This window comes from Hyaena hyaena, unplaced genomic scaffold, assembly GCF_003009895.1.
Source record: "Hyaena hyaena isolate Hyena2069 unplaced genomic scaffold, ASM300989v1 scaffold_91, whole genome shotgun sequence".
NCBI classification, from domain to species: Eukaryota; Metazoa; Chordata; class Mammalia; order Carnivora; family Hyaenidae; genus Hyaena; species Hyaena hyaena.
Window position 1 is genome coordinate 1551029 of NW_024080725.1, and position 24474 is coordinate 1575502.

The following is a 24474-nucleotide window of genomic DNA, read 5'->3' on the forward strand; positions in this document are numbered from 1 at the left end:
CATCAGTCCTCAGTTTTTGTCAGCATTCAAGAGTCTCTCATGGTTTGCCTCTCTCCCTTTCCCCCACCATTTCCGCCCTTCTTCTCCCCCTTGTTCGTCCGTCAAGTTCCTCCTAATCCTCCTATACATGCAAACATATGATATTTGTCCTTCTCTGCCTGACTTATTTCGCTCAGCATAACACCCTCAAGGTCCATCCATGTTGCTACACATGGCCAGATTTCATTGTTTCTCATTGCCATGTAGTATTCCATGGTATAGATAAACCACATCTTCTTGATCCATTCATCTGTTGATGGACACTTAGGCTCTTTCCATGTTTTAGCTATTGTGGAGAGTGCTGCTATGAACATTGGGGTACATGTGCTCCTATGCCTCAGCATTTCTGTATCCCTTGGGTAAATTCCTAGCAGTGCTATTGCTGGGTCATAAGGGAGTTCTATTGTTAGTTTCCTGAGGAACCTCCACACTGTTTTCCAGGGGGGCTGCACCAGTTTACATTCCCACCAACAGTGTAGGAGGGTGCCCGTTTCTCCACATCCTCGCCAGCATCTAGAGTCCTCTGATTTGCTCATTTTAGCCACTCTGACTGGCGTGAGGTGGTATCTCAGTGTGGTTTTGATTTGTATTTCCCTGATGAGGAGGGATGCTGAGCATCGTTTCATGTGTCTGTTGGCCATCTGGATGTCAGAATAGAATTGTTTTAATTTCAGTTTCCTATTATTCATTGCTAGGATATAGATATACTTGATTTTGTGTTTGGCAACTTTGATCAACTCAACTTTCTGGGATTCAGAGACAAATAGGATTTTATCATCTACTTATAAAAACCTCCTTTTTTTTACTTCTTCTTTTCCATTCTGGGTGTCCTTGGTTACTTTTCTGTTCTTTTCCTCCCACCCCCTCCCCTGCCCCGCCTCTTACTATATTAGCTAGAACCTTTAGTATAAGGTTGAATAGCAATGGCAAACAGTGGACATCCTTGTTTATTTCTTTTTACAGGAGAAAGCATTCATTTATTCATCATTAAATGTGATGCTACCTCTTGGTATTTTGTTAATGCCCTTATCAGATTAAGGATATTCTTATCCATTCCTAGTTTAAGAGTTTGTTTTTTGTTTTTTGTTTTTTTACCATGAATCGTATTGAATTTTGTCAAATACTTTTTCTGCATCTGTTGATATGATAGATGATTTTCTTCTGTTAGTATGGTACCTTACCTTCATTGATTTTGGAATGTTAAGCCAACTTTGCATTCCTTGGGTAAACCCCACTTGGTGATGGTGGCCAATTCTTTTTATTTCTTGCTCAATTTCTCGTTATGTCTTTGGTATGGTTCAGTAAAAGGGTAGTAATGGCCTCATAGAGTGAGTCAAGAGAATGCTGCCTCCTCTGTTTCTGAAATAGTTTGTTGAAGATTAGCATTATTTCTTCTTTTAAATATTTGATAGAATTTAACAGTGAAGTCATTTGGGCCCGTTTTTTCTTTGTGAGATTTCTTTACTAATTCAATTTCTTTACTTCTATGTGTCTATTCAGATTTTTCTGTTTCTTCTGAGTGCACTTTGGTAGTTTGTGTCTTTCAGGGAGTTTTTTCATATCTTCTAAGTTGTTGAATTTATTGGCATAAAGTTCATAGTGTTCCCTTATACCATTTTATTATATTTTATTTTTTTAAAGTAAGATCTATGGCCAATGTGGGGCTTGAATTAAGAGCTGCATGCTCCACTGACTGAGCCAGCCAGGCACCCCTTCTCTACCATTTTAATATCTGTAGGATCTGTAGTGATGCCACCCTTCTTATTTCCTGATATTGGTAAATATGAATTCTTTTTTTCCTTATCAGTTTAGCTAGAAGTTAACAATTATATTGAGCTTCTCAAAGAACTAGCTCTTGGTTTAATTCATTTTATCTATTGTTTTCTCTCTTTGATCTTTATTATTTTCTACCCTCCTCTTACTTTGCATTTAATTTGTTCTTCTCTTTGTAGTTTATTAAACTATAAGCCTAGGCCACTGATTTGAGAACTTTATTTTTTTTACATAGATACTTAGTCCTATAAATATTCCTCTAAGTATTACTTTAGTGGTATCCTACAAATTTGAATATGTTATGCTTCCATTTTCATTTAGTCCAAAATACTTTTCTAATTTTCTTTTTGGTTTATCTTTGTTGAGCTGTTGATTACTTAGAAGCTCCTTAAATGGTTTCTAAATATTTGAGGTTTTCCCAAGGATCTTTCTATTTTCGATTTCTAATTTAATTCTGTTCTGGTCAAAGAACACCCATATTAAATATGACTTGAATCCTTTTGAATTCATTAAGTCTTGTTTTATGGCCTATCTTAGTGGTTAATTTTTTTTTTTAATGTTTATTTTTGAGAGAGCAAGTGAGCATGTGCACGTGATAGAGAGTGGGGAAGGGGCAGAGAGAGAGGGGGACACAGAATCCAAAGCAGGTTTCAGGCTCTGAGCTGTCAACACAGAGCTTAAACTCATGAACCACAAGGTCATGACCTGAACTGAAGGCCAACGGCTAAACTGACTATGCCTCCCAGGCACTCCTCTTATTGGTTATTCTAGGTACACTTAAGAAAAACATGTATTTTGCTCTTTTGAGTATAGTATTCTATAAATGTCAATTAGGTAAAGTTACGGTTAGTGTTCAAGTCTACAGTTTTTTTTGCTGATTTTCTTCCTGATTGTTCTATCAGTTATTGAAAGGGAATATTGAAATCTCCAGTCATAATTACTGATTTGTGCATTACTGTTTGTAGTTCTTTCAGTTTGAGCTTCATATATGTTAAAGCTCTGTCATTAAGTTCATAAATATTTAGTATTGTTCTCTTGACTAAATGACTCCCTTATCCTGATAAATGATCATCTCCATTTTAGGTACTCTTCTTTACTCTGAACTTTGAATATGTTATGCTTCCATTTTCTTTTCTTTTCTTTTTTTTTTTTTAAGTTTATTTATTTTTGAGAGAGACAGAGCATAAGCAGGTGAGGGGGAGAGAGAAAGGAAGATACAGAATCTGAAGCAGGCTCCAGGCTCTGAGCTGTCAGCACAGAGCCCATTGTGGGGCTCGAACACATGAACTGTGAGATCATGACATGAGCCCAAGTTGGACACTCAGCTGACTGAGCCACCCAGGTGCCCCTATGCTTCCATTTTCGTTTAGTTTAAAATACTTTTCTAACTATTCTTTTATACTGAGATCAGTATATTTGGTTAGGCTTTCTTGTGACTAGTGTTAGTGTGATATATATCTTTTTTTTATTTTTAATCTCTTTGTTTATATTTAAATTGTTTAGATAGGCAGTATGTAAATCTAAATCTAAAATTTTTAGATTGGCAGTATCCAATCTAAAATTGGATTTTGCTTTTTTAACCTTAACTGACAATCTCTGCATTTAAAAATTAGTGTGTAGGTCATTTCCATGTACTGTGATTATTGCTGTGATTAAGTTTGCATTTGTTATCTTTGTTATTTGTTTTCTGTTTGTCCCATGTTTCTTGTTCCTTCTTTCTGCCTTTTTCATTAGTCAGATATTTTTTAAAATTTTTTATTTTTGTATTTTCTTCAATCCTTACCTGTAACTCTTCATGTTTTTGTTCTGTGTTGTTTTGTTTTTACTTTAATGGTTGCTTTAGCATATACAACTTATCACAGTTGTAGGTATGTATACTGTATGTATACTAGTTCATGTAGAGTATAAGAACCTTACTATAGGTAGGGTACTTCCATTTCTGTCTCTTAGTAGCCTTTTTATTATCATTTGTCAAGCATTTTACTCTTAAGTATATTATAAACCCCGTAATACATTGTTCATTTTACTTCTACCTATAGGTCTTCCTTTAATGTTCTTTTAGTGCAGGTCTTTTGGTCATGAATTCTTTTGTATGAATGACAGTGTTTTTATTTTGACTTTTTCTTTTGCTGCTTTATTAAGATATAATTCACACCATTCATCCATTTAAAGTGAACATTCAAGGGCACCTGAATGGCTCAGTTGGTTAAGTGTCCAACTCTTGATCTTGGCTGAGGTCAGGATCTCATGATTGTGAGATTGAGCCCTGTGTCTAGCTCAGCACAGAGCTCTGCACTGAGCCCTCTTGGTATCCTCTCTCTTTCTCTCTCTCTCTCTCTCCCCCCCCTTTTTTAGGCCTTCCCCCACTCATTCTCTCTCATGTGTGTACTCTCTCTCTCTCAAAGTAATAAACACACACCCAAAAGAAAATCTTTCTGTAAAAAAAATAAAGGGAATTTTCAGTGTTTTTAGTATGTTCATAGGGTTGTATAGCCTTTATCACAGTTTTATTTTAGGACATTTTTGTCCCCCTAAAAGAAACCCCATGCCCTTTGGCACTTGTTCTCATCAGTTCCCATTCACTCTTACGTAGGGGAGGGATGCCCCACCCTGGATACCACAAGATGGCTGAGCATACCACACCCAGCGCAGGACAGATGAGATAGCAATGTATTAGTTACATATACTCATAGCTCAACAGAGGGGAAAACCTCACAGCATACAGGGCCACATGGGTATTGTATCTGGGATCAAAGTGTACTTTGGGATCAAAGGCTGTGGGAGGCAGCCTTTCTAGGGACACGAGGACGAGGTGACCCCTGGTTCCCACTAGAAGGTGTGATTCCTTGTTCGAATAGTTTCCTAGGCTGGCAGGGAAGTAAAACTCAGGTTAAGAACCAGGTAAAATGCAGCTCGTATAGCTGGATGGGGAACTGTTCTTTCTTTCCTTTGTCTTTTCTTTTTTTTTTTTTAAAGATTTTATTTTTAAGTAGTCTTTAGACTCAACATGGGGCTTGAACTCAAAGCCTAAGATCAAGAGGCACGTGCTCTGCCAAGTGAGCCAGCAAGGTGCCCAAGGAACTTTTCCACTGGATGGGGTGAGGGCACATAATCTGGTAAGAGTAGGGAAACTCATGGTTAGGCATTCGGGGCCTGCGAGGCCCAACATGTCAAGGCAACAGTGCATATTGAATCGTAATTTCTTGCCTTACGTGACAACAGTGAGTCTGCATTCCTCCCTGGCCCCTCCTTTACCCGCAACCACCACAGATCTGCTTTCTGTCTGTATGGATTCGCCTACTCTGGACATCTCATATAAATGCACTTCTACAATAGATGGTATTTTGTATCTGTTTTTTTCCCTTTAACATCATGTTTTCAAGGGTCACCTGTGTTGTAGCATCTGTCCATACTTTACACCTTTGTATTGCTGATTAGTATTCCATTCTGCGGCTGTACCACATCTTATTTATCCACTCCTAGGTTGATGGGCATTTGAGTTGCTTCCACTTTTTGGCTACGGATACGCCACTATGACATTTGTGTACACTTTTTGTGTGGATGTATGTGTTCATTTTTCTTCGGTATATGCCTCACTTTTCCTTTGTTTTTTATTTATTAAAAAATTTTTTATGTTTTATTTATTTCTGAGAGAGGGAGAGAGACAGAGAGAGAGAGAGAGAGAGACAGCATGAACAGGGGAGGGTCAGAGAGAGAGGGAGATACAGAATCTGAAACAGGCTCCAGGCTCTGAGCTAGCTGGCAGCACAGAGCCCGATGCAGGGTTCAAATCCATGAACCATGAGATCATGACATGAGCCGAAGTCAGACGCTTAACCGACTGAGCCACCCAGGCGCCCCTTCCTTTGTTTTTTAAGGCTTTTTATGCTGGATATAAAATTTGGGTTGGTAGGGGTTTTTGTCTCTTTCAGTGACTTCAAAGTGTTCCCCTCTGCTCTCTGGTTTGCAGTGTTTCTGGTGAGAAATCTGTCATCTTTATCTTTATTCCTCTGACCATATTATGTCTTAGTCTGCTTTTAAGATGTTCTTTTTATCATTGGTTCTAAGCAGTTTGATTCTAACATGTTTTGTGGTCGTTTTCTTCGTATTGCTTGTGTTCAGGGTTTGTTCAGATTCTTGGATCTGTGGGTTTACAGTTTTCATCAAAGTTAGAAAAATTTCAGCTGTTATTTCTTTAAATATTTGTTTGGTCCCACTCCTACGTTGGGACTCCAGTTATCCATAAAGTACACTGCTTGTGCCACAACTAACTGATACTCTTTTCACTTTGGGAGGATTGTTTTTTCCCCATGTATTTCATTTTGTACAGTTTCTGTTGCTGTGCTTTCAAACTCAGTACCTTTTCTAATGTCAGATCTGTTGTCAATCCCATTCAACATATTTTTCATCTCTGTTGTCTCAAGAAGTTTGATTTATGGGTCTTTTATATTTTCTAGGTCTCTGCTTAACTTTGTGAACATATGGAAGACAGTTACAATCACTGTCTTAATGTCTTTCTCTGCTAATTCTAACATTAGTTTCTATTGATTGTTCTGTTAAATATGCAGTATCTTTTTTGTTTGTTTGTTTTGCCTCTTTGCATTCCTGGTAATCTTTCAGTGGATGTCTGATATTGTGAAATTAACCTTGTTGGGTGCTGGATAATTTTACATTCCTCTAAATCTTCCTGAGCTTTATTTTGGGATGCAGTTGTTACTTAGAAACAATATGATCGTATCAGGTCTTACTTTTGTGCTATGTTAGGTGGGTCGTTGCCATGCCCAGTCTGGGTTAATTATTGTCCACAACTGAGGCAAGAACTTGCTGCATATTCAGTGCCCTGTGAATTAATGTGTTTTTACAGCCTGTGGAAATAGGCGCCGTGGCCCAGTGTGAGCCTCCTCTTCTCAGCCGAGGGAGCCCTCCATGTCTGTCTCACTTCACCTCTACGCCACTGCCACTGCGTGGACATTCTCTCAAGGCTATCAGAGTTTCCCTTCTTTGTTTCCCAAACCTCCTGTGTTATCTGATGCCTAAATACCTTAAAAATAGTTTCTTTTCTTCCCCTCTGGTTATCTTGGCATATGGGGAGGGGGTGCTAAATCTAGTCCCTTTGATGCCATTTTTGGCTGGAAGAGAAGTCTGCCCAAGGGGTTTGACAGATGATTAAATCAGTTGGGATATGAACTCTTACATGTATTTTTTTTTTTTTTTTGCATTGGATATTTTTGTTAGTATTTAAATTCGTGATAAATATCTTGATCTAAGTTAGTTTTCTTTCACCCTTACAGCTTCCCTCTGAATATTGATTTGCTAGATAGTCCAGACTTAATGGAAACAACCATTGATGATCTAATTGGGGCACCTGACACTCAGCAAACACCCCAAGTGACAGATGAAGTTAACATAGTCACCGGGCAAACTGGATTGGAGGAACCTAAAGAGGAAAGCAGGAGTAAGTAAATGTTCTATATAACATCAAGGACAGCTTTTATTTTCCCTCCCTCTGAAGTGAGCTATTTAAATCAGTTCCTTCAAGAATATCTTATGCAGTAGTTGAATTTTAAAATTCAGTGAAGAATTTTTTGAGAGAGAGAGGGAGAGAGACAGAGCATGAGCAGTGGAGGGGCAGAGAGAGAGGGAGACACAAAATCCAAAGCAGGTTCCAAGCTCTGAGCTGTCAGCACAGAGCCCCATGTGGGGCTTGAACTCGTGAACCGTGAGATCATGACCTGAGCTGAAGTTGGCAGCTTAACCGAATGAGTTACCAGGTACCCCTAATATTCATTAATTTTCAGACTTGCTTTTTTACTTTGTTTCTTGAGTGGAAGTTAAGAGAAAAAAAGTTTCCTTAAAGATTTCCTATAACACAGGATTTAATAAATGTTTGGACATTCCATTAGCTCCTAAGAAGTATTTTGTTATTAATGAGGACTGTTGTTGCCCAGACCCACAAAAATAAATAATCCAGAGGAGTGCCGCTTTCTTTAACTTTTTAAATGTCAAGATACCTAACAGGAAGTGAGCCCCTCATTACAGAAGGTATTCAAACAGAGCTTAAATGATGTTGAAGCTGTGGCAGAAGAAATTCTTGTGTAGCATTGGCGGTTTCGTTAATAAGACTTCCTCAGTTCAGATTTATAACATGTTCAGAGTCATTCAGTGAAAATAATTAGTGTTTTGATATTAAGAATTAAGGTTTTATAATTTTGGTGTCCAGTTTATTCTGTATTTTCTTTTGGCTATAATATCAAACTCCTGATTCACATATGTAAGTAGCTATGGTAACTTTTTAAAAACACCTTATTCTATAATTTTAGGATGTTTCTCAGCCAAACAGAAGTCACACAACAAGTTTTATTTCAGCCAGAACCCCCACCCCCCACCAGAACCCAGTTTTTTGGGCATTAGGTTATCAGCATAAGCTTAAGTATTTGTGGTCTTGACATCATCATGTTTAAAATTTAGTATCACATAATGAAGCATTAAGAACACCAGGAGTGGGGTGCCTGGGTGGCTCAGTCGGTTAAGCGTCCGACTTCAGCTCAGGTCATGATCTCACGGTTCGTGGGTTCGAGCCCCGTGTCAGGCTCTGTGCTGACAGCTAGCTCAGAGCCTGGAGCCTGTTTCAGATTCTGCATCACTCTCTCTCTCTGACCCTCCCCTGATCATGCTGACTCTCTCTGTCTCAGAAATAAATAAAGCATTAAAAAAAATAAATCAGTGGGAAATTAAAAAAAAAAAAGCAGGAGATGGCAATTAAAGTACATAAATGAGAATGGAAGATCTGGAGAAGATCAGTGTTGAATTCATGATTCTCAGTTTTATACATTAAAATTACTGGGAAAGTTTTAAGAACTGCCAGTACTGGAAAACTCTCTCTGGAAATTGTTATCATCATTCTAGGATCTGCTCTGGGAATCAGTGTTCCTTAAAAGCTCTGTATCTGGGTCTAATGTGTAGCCACCGGAGGGATCCACTGAGTTAATTAAGAGGCACTTTATAAGGTCCCTTTGACCAGGAGAAAACGATTTTGCAGTTTTTCCCTCTCTTCTACCTAATTAAATAGAAATTACTAGGCATTCAACAGCTCTTTTTGTCAGGTCCCTGCAAAATAAGATTATTACAGAGTGGCTAACTAAGTTCATTTAAAGCTGAATTGTGCTTAATATATTATCTTTTCAGTGGTTAGAGAGCTTTCTCTGTAATGTGTTTTGCAGCTAGGTGGAACATAAGAAAGACACTGCATCGCACCTTGTGTTATCAATACATAATATGGTGTATCAGGGAATGAATAAATATATGCCCTTCGTCTGTTTGCTTCACAAAGTGTAGTTTTAGGCAGCGGATAGTCCAGACCGAGGAAGGAAGGAGGCAGGGCGAAGTGCTGAGGTTCGGCGGGAGGAGCTTGCGTCGTGGTTTTGGAGGGATCACGTCACAGATGTTCTTTGCCTTTTCTTTGGCTGTTTCGGCCTCTAAGCCTTCTTAACCGTACATGCCCTTGAGATTCCATATCTAGTGGCTTCCTAGGAGTAGTGTAGGTACAGTGCAATGTGCCCATTTAGGTGAGCTCTTAAATTAATAGTTACCTGGTTATAGAAAGAAAATATATTTATTCTGTGGTCATCTGGATTATTCCATTTAATTTTTGGTAAGTGGTGCTGGGGAAAGAAACTGAAGTGTATCGCCTCACATGACTGTGACAGCCTGGGAGACCAAGGGGCCCTGTTGCCGTTTTTTTCCAGCATTAGAAGATGCCTCAGAGAAGCTCAAACACCTTGAGTTGGAAGACAGCCCATTGTCATCCTCCCGTCCCAGCATCGATGTCAACGTCAACATCAACAACCAGGTATCGGGTTTCCCCTTCATGTACCCACACATGTCCCCAGACCTCCGGGGAGCCCCTGCGTTCCAGAGCTGGTGCTTTCTCTCTTCTGCTGGGGAGGGTGTGTGCATGCCGACTTCTTACAGATCGGCTTACAAAGCACAATTCATGCACGTCCAGAAAGAAAGGAAGAAACCTGGGCAGTGATAGGGTGAAGTCATCTCCTGAGTGTTTTTAAACACATTTGCAAAGTGTTGTGGTTGCTTTCAACTTGTTCTTTTCATTCATCCCATCCTTTCTTGGATTCTATTCAATGGGCCGTGATGTAGCTGAAGAACGTGTTGAAAGCCTTTCCGAATTACAGAGGGATTTGTTCAAAAGGGGGCTGCTCTGTCATATGAACAAGGAAGAGAACGAAATGTGAGGCCCTCCATAACTTCTACCACTCTGTGCCCCTGGAGTTTTAGGCGTGAGGTGGGGGTGCATGCCAGTTTAACCAATTAAACTTTAGTTCATTGTTTGGGTGCATTTTAAAAGTTTTCTTAAATAACTTCCAGAGATAACTAAAAATAAATCAAATGAGGTAAAACTAATTCATTGTATCAACTACTAGATGTCCCTACTGAATAGAAGAGTAAATTTTAGGTAATGATCTGGAGACCCCTTTCCCCTCAGTATATCAGCAACAGAGAGCAAGGATCTTTTGAATGAATTTTGTTTTGGTTTGAAAGAGGAAGAGGGACCAGCTGCTAACTGGAATTTCTAGAGACCGGTATGGGAGAGGGGGTGATTGTCTTCTTTCTTGTCATTGTTCAAGCTGTCTTTTTGAATCCAAATTGTGTTTTCTTTTTCCTTTCTCTAATATGTTTTTGCTTAGAAATGTCTTTTAGAAGCTGATTAAATTCCAGGAAGGCTTTCACTTTCTTGACCCCTCAGTACTTTTCAATTATATCAGTCTGTTTGCTTTCATGTTGTGCGTTGTTCTTACTATCTCTTGAGGGAGGGGAATGCAGAGAGACAGAAGGGTTCATTGAAAGCTTTAGGTGGTTGGCAGTTAATTTGAGAAGAATTGAATGAAGAACTAGAATGAACCTGAAGGAGAATGATGAAGCTTGTGGGCATAAGGTGGCGGGAAAGGAATGGTTGTTACACTGGAAGGGAGTTCATGCACATCCACCAAATAGCAATATGTTTCTTTTGTAAAGTTCCCTGCATGTCTTGTTATAATATCACTGAGCCTCCAAAGCAGAGAATCCGTTAACTTAGTGTTGAAGCCTTGAAAAACGAGGAGGAGTGTGCGTTCAGGGTAGGAAAGGGAGTGTAAGAGTGAGCTAGGGAAAGGACAGTGGCCATAAAGGAACGTTCTGGGGTTCACATAGCTAGAAAAAACAACAGCTGATATTTAGTGAGAACTTACTCAATGCCAGGCAGGAATAGCAAGAAAGAACTCAGTGGTTGTGCTAAAAAAATAAGAGACTACCTTAACTTACCTCGTTACAACTCGAGTGCCGTGTAAAAGTTTGCTTCAAGTTTTATTTATATGATACATTTTTAGTCCAGTCTGATTTCTCTACCTTTACCATCAGTAGTTACGTTTGCTTAGGGAATGCAAATTAATCTTAATATCAGCTTTACGAAGTAAAGTAATCTTAGAATGAAAAACCTGCAAATGAAACATACTATTCTAAAGCAAAGTATCAGTTTTGCATGTTGAGCTCTAAGAATTGTGTAACTGAGAAGCTGCGAGCCAAGGACAGATCGTTAGGCTCAGGCCAGCACTGCCGGCAGGAGACTTGACTTCTAACTCATGTCCCAAGACTCCATTTTAGAGGCATGTCATGCCCTGGGCGACCTACCTTACCCAGGATCGATGCACGCACTTGACATTCTGATACACAGATTCAGTTCTCCAAACGCATTTATTGTTTACTCGCTGTAAGATAAACTAATGAAATACCGTGTGGAATCCTCCGAAGAATGACAAAGTCTTGGCTGTCAGGAACCTTAGATCTTTCCCACCAAACCCCATACAAGAATTGCAGATGGCTTTCTCCAGTGACCCCTTCCTATCGCAGATCTCCTACGGAGTTTTCAGATGAGAACAGCGAGGAAATACGGTTTGGGAAAGGCAGTATCAGGATCCATGAAGACTCTCAGCTGGGCTGCTGGGCTGGATATAAGAATATGTATTGTTAAGTCTGACAAACACGGGGTTAGGATGGAGAGGCAGAATATCACACAAGCACGTGTAAAAAAACGTTTTAAGAATATATAAATGTTGTTTGAAGTGTGACTGGCAGAACATTTATATTGTATTAACTGAAGAGGTTTAAAAAGGGAGGTCCAAACATTGTATTATTAGAGTCATTTCTGGGTACCACTCTTCAGAAATGATTTAGGAAACTAAAGCAGTTCGAGAAGAGAAGGAACTAAGTGCTGAAAGCCCTTGAAACTAAGTTACAACTAAGGATCAGTAGTCTGAGGAAAGAGCATTGTAGGCATCTGAAGAGGTATTATGTGAAGGAGGCATTAGGGCAACCTGGTTTTTAACAGCCTCCAAGAAGAGGTAAGGCCAGTGAGTCGGTAAGAGGTGTGCAGGTTTCACACAGATACATGAAACCCGGCCAGCTCGTTCAGTGGGGCGTGTGACTCTCGATCTCAGGGTTGTGAGTTCAAGCCCCACATTGGGTGTAGAGATTACTTAAAAATAAAACCTTGAACCAAAAAGAAAGGATGAAAGAAGTCATTTCCTAACAGAAATTTCCAAATTGAGTGGGATGCCCAGGGAAGCGGCACGTCCTCCAATGTGGGAAGTTCCTCGGGCAAAGATAAATTAACCACATTATGGCCTCTCTTGGTGGTTGGTGTAACTGATGGTTCTATCCAGCCTTGTTGCTATGATTAGGTGTCATTGCTGGGCTCCTCCCTTTAGAAATTTATTCACAGTTTCTGTGCATGACCTACGTGTTTGAAACCCTTTGGGGCTTACGCTGTATCCAGACCTATAGATTTTTCAAGTTACCTTCCGCCTCTTCATTACCTGAGGCAATTCCAAGATTTTCTTTATCTCCAAATTTCAGTTTAGAAGTCATTTTTTCTTGTCCTTCAACCAGCAATCAGAAAAGTACTTAAAGTGGAGTGCCTGACTGGCTTGTTCGGCGGAATGTGCAACTCTTGATCTTAGAGCCCGATGTCAGGTATAGTGATTACGTAAAAATAACATCTTTCCCTTGGGGCACCTGGGTGGCTTAGTCGGTTAAGCGTCCGACTTTCGCTTAGGTCATGATCTCACGGTTCGTGGGTTCGAGCCCCGCATTGGGCTCTGTGCTGACTGCCAGCTCAGAGCCTGGAGCCTGTTTCAGTCTGTGACTCCCTTTCTCTCTGACCCTCCCCTGCTCACGTTGTCTCTCTCTCTCTCTCCTAGAAATAAATAAAAACATTTAAAAAAAAAATAACATTTTTCCCAAACAATGCTTAAAGTAGCAAAAGTTAAACTGCATTTATTAGTGGGGACAGGTGGCAATGAAGACATGCATGGCCTTTAGCAACTAGTCTTTTTTGGGGACAGAATTAAAAGTAGAGCCTGATGACTGTGTTCTCTTGACTAGAAATTGGCAGGCTGTGTCCGTGAAGGGTCCAATAGTACATGTTTTGTACTCTCTCTCTGCTACAGCTCCTCCGGCCTCGCAGCATGAAAGCAGTCTCCTCGGAATGAGCGTGGCTGTGTTCCGGGAAATTTTATTCACAGAAAGAGGTGGTGGGCTAGATATGACCTGTGAGTTGTACTTTGCTCACCTCTTCTCCAGATAGTTAGGAATTTCATCTAGCAACAGGTTGCCACCGTATAGGATTTGGAATAATCTGTCATCTTTACCCTTTTGATTTGCTTGTATCCAGACTTTAGGACGATCTCAAAAGCCAAGCTTGGCACACTGAATAAAACAAAGTAGAAAAATGAGTTTATCATAAGGGTTGCAACTTGCGAGCCAGGGACCTCAAGGCTGCAGGAGCAATGAGTCCTGAGTTGCTGACACACTGAGTTTTTTATGGGAGAAATATGGAAGTTGTTTCCCCCCTCCCAGCTGATTGGTTGCTTAGCGGTCCTCTCTTTTATTTGGATCAGGGTAGCTGATTCGGGAACAGGGAAGTCCAGAGATGGTGTGAACAAGTTTGGCATTTAGAAGTTGTCTGGTGTTCTCTGTTGATACCTGAAAACTGTAAATCCTTTTTTTTTTTTTTAAGAACTATAAGTTCTTGTAAGGTTTCCTTTATGCACCTATGTTGATCATCTCCATTTTTATCCTTGACATTAGTGACACTATTTCAGTTGCTTCTTCAAGTAGTTTCCTTCCTTCCTTCCTTCCTTCCTTCCTTCCTTCCTTCCTTCCTTCCTTCCTTCCTTCCTTCCTTCTAATAATGTGTTGTCCCCTTAGCTAACATTTAATGTATACTGTGTAGTCTTGGCTTCAGGAGTAGATACCCATGATTCATTACCAGCGCTCATTCCAACAAGTGCCCTCCTCCGTGCCCATGCCCCGTTTTCCCCGCCCTCCCAACCTCCCACCCGCATCAACCCTCAGTTTACAAGTAGTTACTTTCTTTACATCTGCCCCCAAGCCAGACACAGAAGGGATCATAATGTCTAAATTCCCTTTGGAAAAGGAGACAGTCTTCAGACATTAGCTGTGCAAAGGCCACACTTCTCCAGAAATCAGTGAGCTGTTGCATATCATGTAATTAGTAAATAGAAATTACACATTCTGTGAACGCAAGGGCAAATATTTCCTACTTGGCAATAATTGGCAAATAATTTTCCCTCTACCCTCTTGAGTTCTTGGCTGAGATCCCTGTCACAAAAGACCAGTTAACAAGAGAAAAACAAGTTTCTTGACCCAGGGAAAAATGCATAACTCTCAGAGACGGCTTAGAATTCCTGATTTAATATCACCTTCAGCTAGAGTTGAAAGATCGGGGGAAGCCAGTTATGGGAGGGTCATAAAGAAAAGTCTGGTAAATAAGAGTAAGGTTGCTATGCGGATTTAATTCCTTGCTTTTCATTGAGAAGGGCCTGAAGCCTCCAGGGATTAATCTTTGTCCTTCTCGGTACAGTGAGGAGGAGGGACACCTTGGTAAATTTATCTTGTGCTTTTAGGCAAATAGGGGGAGAATGGAGAGCTTTTCTTATCTCTGCTTCTCAGTTGCCTTCAGCTTAAAATAATTTTTATGCTATAGTGGCGTATTTTGGGGTGGCAAAATCTGTTTCCCTTCATTGCCTTGACTTTTTCAGCTTGAAGAATAGTTACTAATGTTATATTGTTGGTGCAGGTTGCAGATTATTTTTTAATTTAAAAAATTTTTTAAAATATTTATTAATTTTGAGAGAGACAGAGCGTGAGCAGGGGAAAGACAGAGAGAGAGGGAGACAAAGAACCCAAAGCAAGCTCCAGGCTCTGTGTTATCTGCACAGAGCCCAACACAGGGCTCGAACTCATGAACCATGACATCATCATTTTTTTTTTTTTATACCCATAGTGTGGTTCTTTTTATTTGCATAGTGTGGTTCTTTTTATTTGCAGTCCTTCTTGCTTCACCCCACAGAAAAGACACTCAAAAGCTCAGCAGAGGGGCTGCTGGGGTCGGGGGAGAAGACTGGGAATAGCAAACTGGCCAAGGGGCTCATCCTGGTCCTCAGAGGTACATGCTGTCTGTCATGGCAGAAGGTAGGGAGAAGAGAACCCCCATCTGCCAGTCTGGTTGGAGGAATGAACACAGAGCAGAAGCCATGGGTGTGTGGTGTAAGGGCCAACCAAGCAGCCAGGGCCAAGGAAAGAAGGGGCCCTAAGGCCTGGTGACCAAAGTCGGATGTTTAACCAACTGAGCCACCCAGGTGCTCCCAGGTTGCAGGTTTTTTAAAAAACAAATAATTTTTAAGTCATTCTTTGTTTCCTGAAATCAGGCTGTTGGCAATTTACCATGTTTTAGTTGTATAATAGACTAGCTCTAAAAGTTTATATCCTTTTTGTTATGATCTCAGGCAATCTTCTGGCTTCATTTAGATATTTTAACAGTTTCAGAGGAAGGAACGGTTTGTAAATATGGTTAAAAACCTTTGTATTTATCATTATTTTAATGTTTTATTTATTTTGGAGGGAGAGAGAGAAAGAGCATGAGTAGGGGAGGGGCAGAGAGAGGGAGACCCAATACAAAGTAGATTCTAGGCTCTGAGCTGTCAGCACAGAGCCTGATGCAGGGCTTGAACTCCTGAGCTGTGAGACGCTTGAGCTGAAGTCGGACGCTTAACCCACTGAGCCACCCAGGCACATCCCCTCCCTTTACATATTTAGTAAAATATAAGCTAAATTCTGTCTAATCTTCTAAAGCAGAATTCTTTTTTTTTTTTTTTTTACAAATAGTTTATTGTCAAATTAGTTTCTACATAACACTCAGTGCTCATCCCCAATGTGCCCATCTCCATGCCCATCCCCCCCTCCCCCCACATCCATCAGTCCTCAGTTTTTGTCAGCATTCAAGAGTCTCTCATGGTTTGCCTCTCTCCCTTTCCCCCACCATTTCCGCCCTTCTTCTCCCCCTTGTTCCTCCGTCAAGTTCCTCCTAATCCTCCTATACGTGCAAACATATGATATTTGTCCTTCTCTGCCTGACTTATTTCGCTCAGCATAACACCCTCAAGGTCCATCCATGTTGCTACACATGGCCAGATTTCATTGTTTCTCATTGCCATGTAGTATTCCATGGTATAGATAAACCACATCTTCTTGATCCATTCATCTGTTGATGGACACTTAGGCTCTTTCCATGTTTTAGCTATTGTGGAGAGTGCTGCTATGAACATTGGGGTACATGTGCTCCTATGCCTCAGCATTTTAAAGCAGAATTCTTAACTGACAGATACTGGATCTATCCATGAATAATTAGGAGGGCCTTAAACTCTACGAAATTGAATACATATTCTTGTCATTGATTCATTTATACATTTTTCTGGAAAGTGGGTCCAAATTGTGTTAAATTTTCAAAAGGGTCCATGACTCAAAAAAAAAAAAAAAAAAAGTGAACCATAAGCAACCTTAAAACAACTCCTTGCATCTTTCCAAGGCTAAAACTAAAAAAGAACTTCACTTTGTTTAAGAAGGTTGTGTATGTATTTTGTGTATGTATTGAATCCAACAGTTTCAGTGTTCCTGAGGCATTTAAAGAAGGAGCTCTCTGTAAAAATGTACCGTTTTTCTTTCTTTTAGATTTTACTGTTCACACTGTTTCTTCACCCCTCTTGTGTGACTGTGTAAGTGCCCTGCGGAAAGATGTTCCTATTTCCTAGCCAAGATGTTTCTCTTTTTTAATTTTTTAAAAATGTTTATTTATTATTGAGAGAAAGAGACCAAGCATGAGCAGGAGAGAGGCAGAGAGGGAGACACAGAATCCGAAGCAGGCTCCAGGCTCTGAGCTGTCAGCACAGAGCCAAGTGTGGGGCTCAAACTCACACACCGCAAGATCATGACCTGAGCCGAAGTCAGACACTTAACCGACTGAGCCACCCAGGTGCCCCGCCAAGATGGTTTTAAGAGTGGTTTGAAGTCCGCATGTGGTGGCATTCCAGCTGAGAACTTAGGCAGACTTTGGACTGACTTCAGCCTCTTCCGTAAGCGGTGCTGTCAGCGGACTCTACCGCCAGGACCACCCTGTAGTAGAGGTGCGGTTTCCAAAGTCATTTCAGATCAGGGCTGGTGTGGGGCACTTTAGGCATCAGGTGTCCTCTCAGTTATTTTGGTCATCTGTGTGCCTTATGTGGCGGTCCAAGGCAGGCTGTCAGTGACAGAGTCACTGGCTGCCACTGGAATTACGTGCTATAATCAAATAAAGTGAAGATATTTTAAAGCTGTTACACTCAACTTGTACATCGGTAATTTTTTTATGTTCTCATACATCATAATTATACAGGATACAGATTTTTTTAAAGCAAGACATTTTAAATCTTCCATTACTCATTACTAAGAGAGAACTACAGTTAGCATCTTTAAGATAAATATTTCCAAACATTTAACGGTGATGTATTTTTTAAAAATAAAAGTACGGTGACACTGCTTTTTAAAACTGATCGATTGTAAACATCTTTCTTTATTTCAATGACATATTACAGACAGTAGTTAAACTGCATGCCTAGGTCACCATTGTATTTACTCAGTTCCCTCTTGGACACGTAAGTTATTGCTAACTTTCACTGTCACAATCAGTGCTGTGACAAACAGCCTTATAAATACATACCTTCAGTCGTCTGAGTATTTTCCGGGGGAGGAGGTGGTAGGTCAAAGTACAGCCAATTTGAAAACCTTTATACTTTTGCAAAAACTGGGAGATGGCAACAGTTCATACTTTCACTTGTTTTTGTTTGCAGTAGAGGCAGGCTGCTCTGAGGATCGTACAGTGTGCAAATGTAAATAATTAACGAGTAATCTCGTCTGCAACATAATTGACTCTGAAGAGAAAATGTCAAAGTATTTGAATTAGCCATGATTTTCCCCCACTATTAAGATATAATTGGCAAATAAAATTGTAATACATTTAAGGACTACAATGTGTTGATTTCATATACATATATGTTGTGAACTGATGTCTGTGATTGAATTAATCAATATATCCATTGCCTCACATATTTACCTTTTTGTTTTAGTTTTTGGTGACAGTGCTTAATTAGCAAGTTTCCAGTATTCAGAACGGTATAATTAGCTGTAGTCACCATGCTATACATTAGCTTCTCAGGATTTAATTCATTTTATAACTGAAAGTTTGTGCCTTTTTGCCAAGCTTGAACTTTCCCACTCCCCAGCCCCTGGCAACCACCATTCTACTCTGTTTCTGAGTTGGAATTTTTTGTTTATTTAGAGTCCACATATAGGTAATAGCGTGCAATACTTGTCATTCTCTGACCTGTTTCACTTAGCATGATGCCTTCCAGCTTCGTCTGTGTTGTTGCAAATCTTGTTGCAAGATTTCCTTCTTTTTTAAAACGGAAATATAATTGACATGCAGTTTTATATTAGTTTCAAATGTATAACGTAACAATTCTACAATTACAAACTTTATAAAATGCTCACCGTAGGTTGTAGTTACCATACAGTAACTACTACAGTAGTACTATGTTCGCGATGCTAGGATTTCCTTGTTTTTAAGTGTAAATAATATTTCATATATGTGCATACACTCACCACATTTTTACTCCATTCATTCATCAGCAGATGCTGAGGTTGTTTCCATGTATTGGGCAACCGTGCATAATGCTGCAGTGAACACAGGAGGGAGATACCCACTCATGATAGTGACTTTATTTCCTTGGGATATATACCCGGAAGTGGGATTGTGGGTCATACAGTGTGAGCTAGTCGTGATTGAAAAAGGACATAAGGACCTCCTGCAATTAATAGGAATCATTCTGAAGGCTAGACAGTCACAGACATAGAGTTTAGTCCAAAATAGTGATTCTCAGACTTTTATGTGTGTCAGAATCACATAGGGGAGCATGTTAAACGGTCGGATTTTCGGGGCCCACCCGGAAGCAGATGTGCGGAAACCACACTGAGAAATGCCAAATCAGAATAAGCACGTTAATTAAGTCTTTTGAGATCTGGAAGGATGTTATAGTATATAATCCCATACATGGCAGCTAGCCTGTTTTACAGAACAGCTGTGTGTGAGACTCGGAAAATGTTTAGAGTGAGTTTGTTGTTTAGACCAACCTTAAATAGCAGGCACGTGATAGTAACGATAATTGTTGTTGTAGTCCTTCATTTTAAGTATCAGTTGTAGGACAGATAATTTAAACTTCTTAATTTGCTTCCTTCGATTTGTTTCTTTTAATAATGGCTTGTTTATAATGTTTATATTAAGATCTGCACCGACTAGACTTGTGCCTTTTTCTGTCATTTTCATAAGTCTGTACCTGAGAAGGATGGTGGCTTTGTAACATAATCCCAAGCAAAACCATCTGCCTGATGACAGCTTCAGAATTACGGGGATTAGCCTGTGTAGAGCCTACCCTAAAATCCGATGGAAGTTCATGACAGCAAATGGTACATGTTCTCCACATGTGACTTAACTCCGGTGTCTGACCCGGATGGTGGAGTCAGTTTTTCAGTTGCTTTAAGGCAGAACACTGGGCTAGATGATTTCTCGAGATCTCTAGCAATTCGCATGTCATGTGTGTGACCACTGAGCCTTAGTTTGGAACTACTCGTGGGAGGTGACCGTTCCCGGAATAGGACAGGATGGCTTAAGACACGTGACATCCTGATTGTCTGAATATGAGCTTTCATCAGCCCCCTTCCTATTTCCGTAGAACTCTAGCCCAGCAGAGTTGCTTACAGTGTGTTTTTAATATCTAGGAGGAGGTGGTGAAGTTGACTGAGAAATGTCTTAATAATGCCATTGAGAGCCCAGGATTGAATTCCAGGAGAGTGCCTCCTGACTTGAAGAGTAACATTTTGAAGGCTCAGGTGGAAGCAGTGCATAAGGTAAGCTGCCTTTCATGGGGATAGTCCTGACAAAGGGAAACGAGCATGAACTCCCAGCCGAGAACACTGAAGACACTAAATTACATGAGTGTTAAATAAGGGGGACCCTGCCAGTGACCGCAGATAGTGAGTCGTGCCAGGACCAGGCTCAGGATGGCAGATCGCCTGCCCAAGTCTAAGTCTAAGCTAGTTTGAGAGGAGGCAATCATGTGATAAAAAATTGAGAGAAAGACTCTCTAGGGTATAAGAACTTTTTTTTTTTTTTTTTTTTAACTTTCGTTAGGAACTCCTGGATGGCTCAGTCGGTTAGGCATCTTACTCTTGATTTCGGCTCAGGTCATGATCTCACCATTCGTGAGTTCAAGCCCTGCATCGGGCCCTATGCTGTCGGTGCAGAGCCTGCTGCTTGGGATCCTCTCTCTCTTCCTGTCTCCCTCTGCCCCTCCCCACTTGCTCTCTCTCAAAACTAACTAAACTTCAACAAATATATTTTAAAAAATCTTTTTTTTTTTAATATTTTTTTTGAGAGAGAGAGAGACAGCATCAGCAGGGGAGGGTCAGAGAGAGAGGGAGACATAGAAACTGAAGCAGGCTCCAGGCTCTGAGCTAGCTGTCAGCACAGAGCCTGATGTGGGGCTCGAACCCACGAACCGTGAAATCACGACCTAAGCTGAAGTCGGATGCTTAACCGACTGAGCCACCCAGGCACCCCTTAAAAAAACCTTTTTTAAAAAAGTCAAATTCCTATGGAAGTGAGTTCCTAATCTTCGTCACTTTTATCGCCAGAAAACCTAATGATTTTGAGATTCCTGTCAACACTAAGTCTGCGGTTTCAGGCCTTTAGCAATGTGCTACTTGCCACCACCCATCTGACCTCAGGTTGGCAAAGCTGTGTTACAGGAGTGACAGTTAACGAGGTGAAGGAGTTGCCTGTGACACCTTGAAGGATGCGGTGGGGAGGAGCCCCGCCCCCATGAGGTTCACGGCATTCGTGCTGTCAGAGTCAGCTTTTCCTTGGTGCTCCCTGACTGTCAGACTTACCCTCTGTACTAAAATCAGGACAGAAGCCCATCTCACCGAATCATGTTATCAGCTAGGATTTCAGAATATCCTGTTGTTGAGAAAATGTCCTTTACCCATCTTGTGAAGAGAACCTGAGAAGATTTGAGGAATAATGATCATGCTTTGGTTGTCTATCCTCTCCCCTAGTATAAACATAAAGCATAATATTTGCATATAAAAGTAAATATAAAGTATGATGACACAGCCTCTGGAATCCTGTTTGAATCCCATTTCCAGTCTACCACATACTAGTGTTCTGATTTGGCAAGTTAGTTTCCCTAAGCCTCAGTTTGATTACGTTTAAGAAAGTATAATGGTGGTGGCCTACCTTAAGGTGGATTGCAAGGACAGAAATGTAAAAGACATGGAGTAGTGAGTGCCTGGCACGTGAAGAGCATTTAATTAAATGCTGAAGCTACATGTTGTGTTAGCAGTGTCAGTAATTATTATTGTCATTACCTTACATATCGTTTATCCTTTGGGACTTTTCTTGGCTTGAAGAAGAGAAAAATAACTTGACAGTAAACTATTTGTTAAAAAAAAAAAAAAAGAAGAAGAAGAAGAAGAGAAAAGTAACTTGAAGAGCCCCGAAATAAAAAGATTTTGTTTTATAATTAACAATGTTCCCGTGAAGAAAAATCCAGGGCCAGATGCCCTCATTCTGGAAATCTCCTGAACATCGAAGGAAGAAATAATAGTTCCACACAAACTCTTTCAGAAAACAGAAAAGGAGGGAGCACTTCCCAATTCATTTAAGGATCCTAGTATTGCCCTAATACCAAAACCAGAAAAAGATTTCACATGAAAAGAAACTATAGTCTAATATCCTTCTTGTATACCGACTCAAACATCCTTAACAAAACAGACCCAGGTAGGGTTTATCTCAGGAAAACAGTTGGTTTACAATTTCAAAACCACTCTAGCTGACCATATTAAAAAGTAAAATTGTCTCAATTCCTACGGAAGAGGCATTTCACAGAAATCAACACCCATTCATAGTAAATGCTCACAGCAAACGAGAAATTGATTGGAGCTTCTTCAGCCTGGTAAAGGGCATCGGTGAAAAGTCTACAGCCAGCGTCGTGCGTGTGCCTGAAAACGCATTTGCTGAAATGGCCAGTATTAAAAACTGACCATCCCTCTGCTGGCAGTGACGGCGCTCCTGCAGGGCACATTGCTGGTAAGAATAGAACATGTTACAAGCACTTGAGGAAGCGTTTGACAATGTGTTCAATATACACTTCCTACGTGGCCACGCAGATCCACTCTGAGCTGTGTACCCAAGAGAAAGGAAAATAGGTTCACACAGATTATTAGTACATGAATGTTCCTAGCAGAATTCTTTGAAATAGCTAAACACTAGAAACAACCCAAATGTCCATCAGCAGGTGAACAGGCAAACAAATTGTGGCCTGTCCATACGGTGGACTGCTGCTCGGCACATACAAAGGAATGAATGAGCATCAGGGGTGAATCTCGAAAACCTCATGCTACTCTAAAGAGATAGACACTAAAAAGATAGGCATTGTAATTCACGTGTGTAAAACTGTAGAAGAGACAGTTCACTGTGTCCCATGTATAAGGGGTTTGATGGGGTCCCATTGGAAGCCTCAAGGGGACGTCGTGGGGGTAGTGTTGACTGTGGTGTTGATGTTTCAAAATTCATCAAACCACACATTAAAAATGTGTGCTTTTGACTCTATGTAAATAATACCTCACTAAAGTTAAGGGAAAAAACTGCCCCCCTTAGGAAAAATATTCTAGAATTTCCTCCTAACATACCTCTTGTGTTCAGGGAAAAATAAGAAGCCAGATACATAGCTTAGTATCTGTTTCTTCTTTTTATTAGGTAAATTCAAAAAATTTTGGCATCAAATCTTTTGGGATCCCGTATATATATATTGACTGACACACCAGGGTGTCTTAAATAATTGCGAGCTGTCTGGTAAAGGGGGTGTATGATTGAATAGAAGTGTGGTTATTAATTTGGGGATCGATGGGACTGTACTAAGCGAGGTGCTGATAATTTCCACGTCAGTATGGTGACCAGGGATGGTTGCCTCTGGAACTGAAGCAAAGTGATATTTTTGTTTTTACTGGAAGTGTAAATTTCTTGTTTCTTTAGTATCCTTACAAAGATTTGCTTTTTTAATTTCATTTTCGCAGGCCACAAGAGAAGATAGCTCATTAAGTCCCAAAAACGAAAACGTTCAGGACGCTGCCACAAACAGGTACAGTTCTGGGTTAGACAGAATTAATTTGATGTTCTTTTCCTCTTAACTTTCCTTTCGTTGTTGGGTCTTTTCTCCTGTTCTCCAGGGTTTCACCATATAATTTCAGGATATCTATTTGAAAGATAGCTTGAATTCACTCTTCTATTACATAGCTGTTTACTTCCTAGTTTTAGATTATCTGGAGATAATTCTAATTAGTCTCTACATTCTCATTCCTTTCCTGAATCAGACAGCAGAGCAAAAGCGACATTTAAAGATATTTGTAATCTATATGGTGAGGAATGTATATCATTTCTCTTAACTTCAGTGCCATCCTGTTAACACACTATCCTATTCTTAACAGACTTTCTACTATGGGCTCTTACATCACTCACATAAATTTCTTTGCTGTTCTAAGTCCCTTCTGCCTCTCTTTTCTTTAATGAGAATTAGGCAGTTTATGTGTTGCAATAGACTTTTGTCCCCTACCCCGTGCCAGTCTGTTTTGTTCATCACCGTGTGTCCAGTGTTTTGTGCTTAGTTCGTGCAAAACATTGTTGCATGAATGAGTGCTCTAGAAATGAATGAATGCATTTCTAGTCGAAATGTATTCAGTGAGGAGTTTCCTGATTCATCTCACTCAATTCCAGAGACTGACCAACATAGCCCCGAAGCGTATAGCATGCTTTGTATTGTGTGGTTCGTATTTAGCAAACACACTAATTGATGATCAGGGTAAGACTGAAATTACAGGGTAATTCAGGGAATTGCAATGTAACTTTTTAATTAGCTTCAGTAAATCAGTTGGCCCACGACATTTTATTTTATTTTTTTTAAGTTTATTTATTTTGAGAGCGAGAACGTATGTGATTGCAAGCAGGGGAGAGGCAGAAAAGAGGGAGAGAGAGAATCCCAAGCAGCACTGAGCCTGACACGTGGCTTGATCTTGTGAAATATGAGATCATGACCTGAGTCAAAATCGTTGGACGCTTAACTGACCAAGCCACCCAGGTGCCCCTGGCCCACAACACTTTAAATA

At 40.3% G+C, this 24474-nt stretch overlaps 1 protein-coding gene across 1 annotated transcript in view; it reads left to right on the top strand.

The window, feature by feature from the left end:
* EPB41L5 (erythrocyte membrane protein band 4.1 like 5) overlaps positions 1–24474 on the top strand; it is a 125906-nt gene that overhangs the window by 84534 nt on the left and 16898 nt on the right. Inside the window, exons 17-20 of the mRNA XM_039234879.1 lie at positions 7104–7267; positions 9558–9661; positions 20032–20160; positions 23389–23453. Coding sequence (XP_039090810.1) covers positions 7104–7267; positions 9558–9661; positions 20032–20160; positions 23389–23453 — 462 coding nt within the window. The remainder of the gene's footprint in view (positions 1–7103; positions 7268–9557; positions 9662–20031; positions 20161–23388; positions 23454–24474) is intronic.